General features: G+C 33.0%; 1 protein-coding gene across 1 annotated transcript; it reads right to left on the bottom strand.

The window, feature by feature from the left end:
- LOC107625568 (metallothionein-like protein 2) lies at positions 83–1,359 on the bottom strand. Its single transcript, XM_016328241.2, has 2 exons — positions 1,134–1,359; positions 83–583 (listed from the first exon to the last, which is right to left on the bottom strand). Exons 1-2 carry the CDS (start codon positions 1,196–1,198, stop codon positions 406–408), a joined length of 243 nt encoding a protein of 80 aa, XP_016183727.1. The 5' UTR covers positions 1,199–1,359; the 3' UTR covers positions 83–405.

Below are 2,030 nucleotides of genomic sequence, written 5' to 3'. Positions count from 1 at the left end.
TGAACTCTTATTTAAAAAAAATAATAATTAAAGGAAGAGAAGAAGGAAAGGAAAGGAAAGGAAAGGAGAGAAGGCCAGGGGATAAGATGAAGAGGTCAACTAGGATTTCTTTTAGCCCAAAGTAACATTTTTATAAGCAGAGATCGATGATCAAGATTAGATCAAACTTTACACAACACAAGTCAAACCAAACCATATAGTAATAGATAACAAATTAAAGCAACCTTAGCTTAACATACCATCAAACAAATCCAATATAGCAACAATTGGATTTGCCCGAGGTAAAATCAAAAACCATAGCCACTTTATTCTAACATACACGAAAGGTAGGGTTTTGTTCTAACAAAACACCATAGTGCACAAAGCACTCGTATATCTCTGCTTTAATTTTTCACACTACTTGACTCACTTGCAGGTGCAAGGGTCGCATGTGCAGTTAGATCCACACTTGCAGCCACCGTTCTCAGCAGAAACACCCATTTCAGCACCTTCGAACTGTGCCTTCATGGGTGCAACACCCATAACAAGGGTCTCTGTGGAGGACATGCTCTCCGTGTAGCTCAAATCAGGGTACATCTTGCATCTACGTAACAAACACAACGCACCAAAAATTAAATTAGAAAAAAAAAAGATTATCTAATGGAATTAACCAGAGGGGTAATCCTAACAGAAAACTAAATAGGGAGATCATGTGATCATAAAGACAAACTTTTCCTGCAAAATAAATATTAATAGCTCAACTGTTTCGGAAAAACCATTAGGAGAAAATTTGAAGGGGAAAAAATAGTAGTATGGTGTTTTATTTTAATTTTTTTTCAAATGAGTACTCAAAACAGGGTATCCAGAACAACATAAAAATCAAAACGAAAGTTTCCTAAGGAAAAAAAAACTAATAAAACAAGTGATATACTGTAGAAGCAAAAAGAGCATCATGAAAATCCAGCACCATGCAATTATGCAAAGTACGGAAAAAAGCATCATATTTCATAAAATTCAGCCAAAAGGGTACGCAGAAAGCAAATAAAAACACCGACAAACTATGAAATTTAGTAAAATGAAAAACTTTGGTGAAAAAAAAAATTCAAAGAAACCAAACAAAAGAGACTCATGAAAAGAGATAACAGAATCGTTACCCTCCGCAGCCGCTGCCACACTTGCAGTCGCTTCCACAGCCGCAGTTACCGCCACAGCAAGACATGCTTTTTCCTCTTTTTCTTTCTGACGCAAATGAAGGAGAGAAAACGCTCACAGAAACCAAAGATGACGCAGAAAACAACAACGATGAAAGACTACACTCAGTAGAACGACTTTACAGGAGGGAACCACACTCCATTTTATAAGCTCAGTGGGGAGAAAAGTGTGGGATCTACACCGTCCACATGTCCGAATCCCGTGCCGTATAGCGCCAAGAGTCGTACCTGCCCTATTCCCACTTCCCACGTCTTTTTCATGACTCATCTTTCTTCTTTAATCTTTATACAAGAAAAGGATAAAAGAAAGAGTTTAATTTTGAATTTTTAATGCTTCATATTGTAAATGGGTTTATACTTTAGGTGAATATTAAAATGAAGATTTTATAATTGTCTTTATGTGAATATATTTTTTTTTTTATTCTTGGGTGATGGATTGTATGCTTAGATTTTGATATTTATAAAAATGTTATTTTTATTTAAAGTATGGCTAAATAAATAAATCACACTTTTAACCAAAGCATCTTTATAAAAAGATATTTTTGCCATCTTCATTATAGTATCCACTTATATTTTATACCATAGTTAATAGTTAACAAGAACTAAGGCTTTGTTTGGGGTAAAAAGAAATAGGAAGGAGAGAAATTGAGTGATAAAAAATAAAAAAGAAAGAAATTAAAATGAAATTTAATTTTTATTAGTGTGTTTAGATGGAAAAAAATAAGATGAAAAGATATTGAAAAATGATTAATTTATATTGTTGGTTTGAAAGGAAAAATGGAGAAAAAAATGAGTTAAGTTATATAATAACAATTTTATTTTTTATATTATATAGAAATG

The sequence above is a fragment of the Arachis ipaensis genome, chromosome B02, assembly GCF_000816755.2.
Source record: "Arachis ipaensis cultivar K30076 chromosome B02, Araip1.1, whole genome shotgun sequence".
Lineage (NCBI taxonomy): Eukaryota > Viridiplantae > Streptophyta > Magnoliopsida > Fabales > Fabaceae > Arachis > Arachis ipaensis.
This window is presented reverse-complemented; position numbering and strand designations above follow the sequence as displayed.

Excerpts from the sequence above, each read along its gene's own strand:
- LOC107625568 (XM_016328241.2), bottom strand. The coding sequence starts at position 1,198 with ATGTCTTGCTGTGGCGGTAACTGCGGCTGTGGAAGCGACTGCAAGTGT. Across the intron at positions 584-1,133 it reads TGTGGCAGCGGCTGCGGAGG|ATGCAAGATGTACCCTGATT; the intron begins GTAACGATTCTG and ends TTTGTTACGTAG.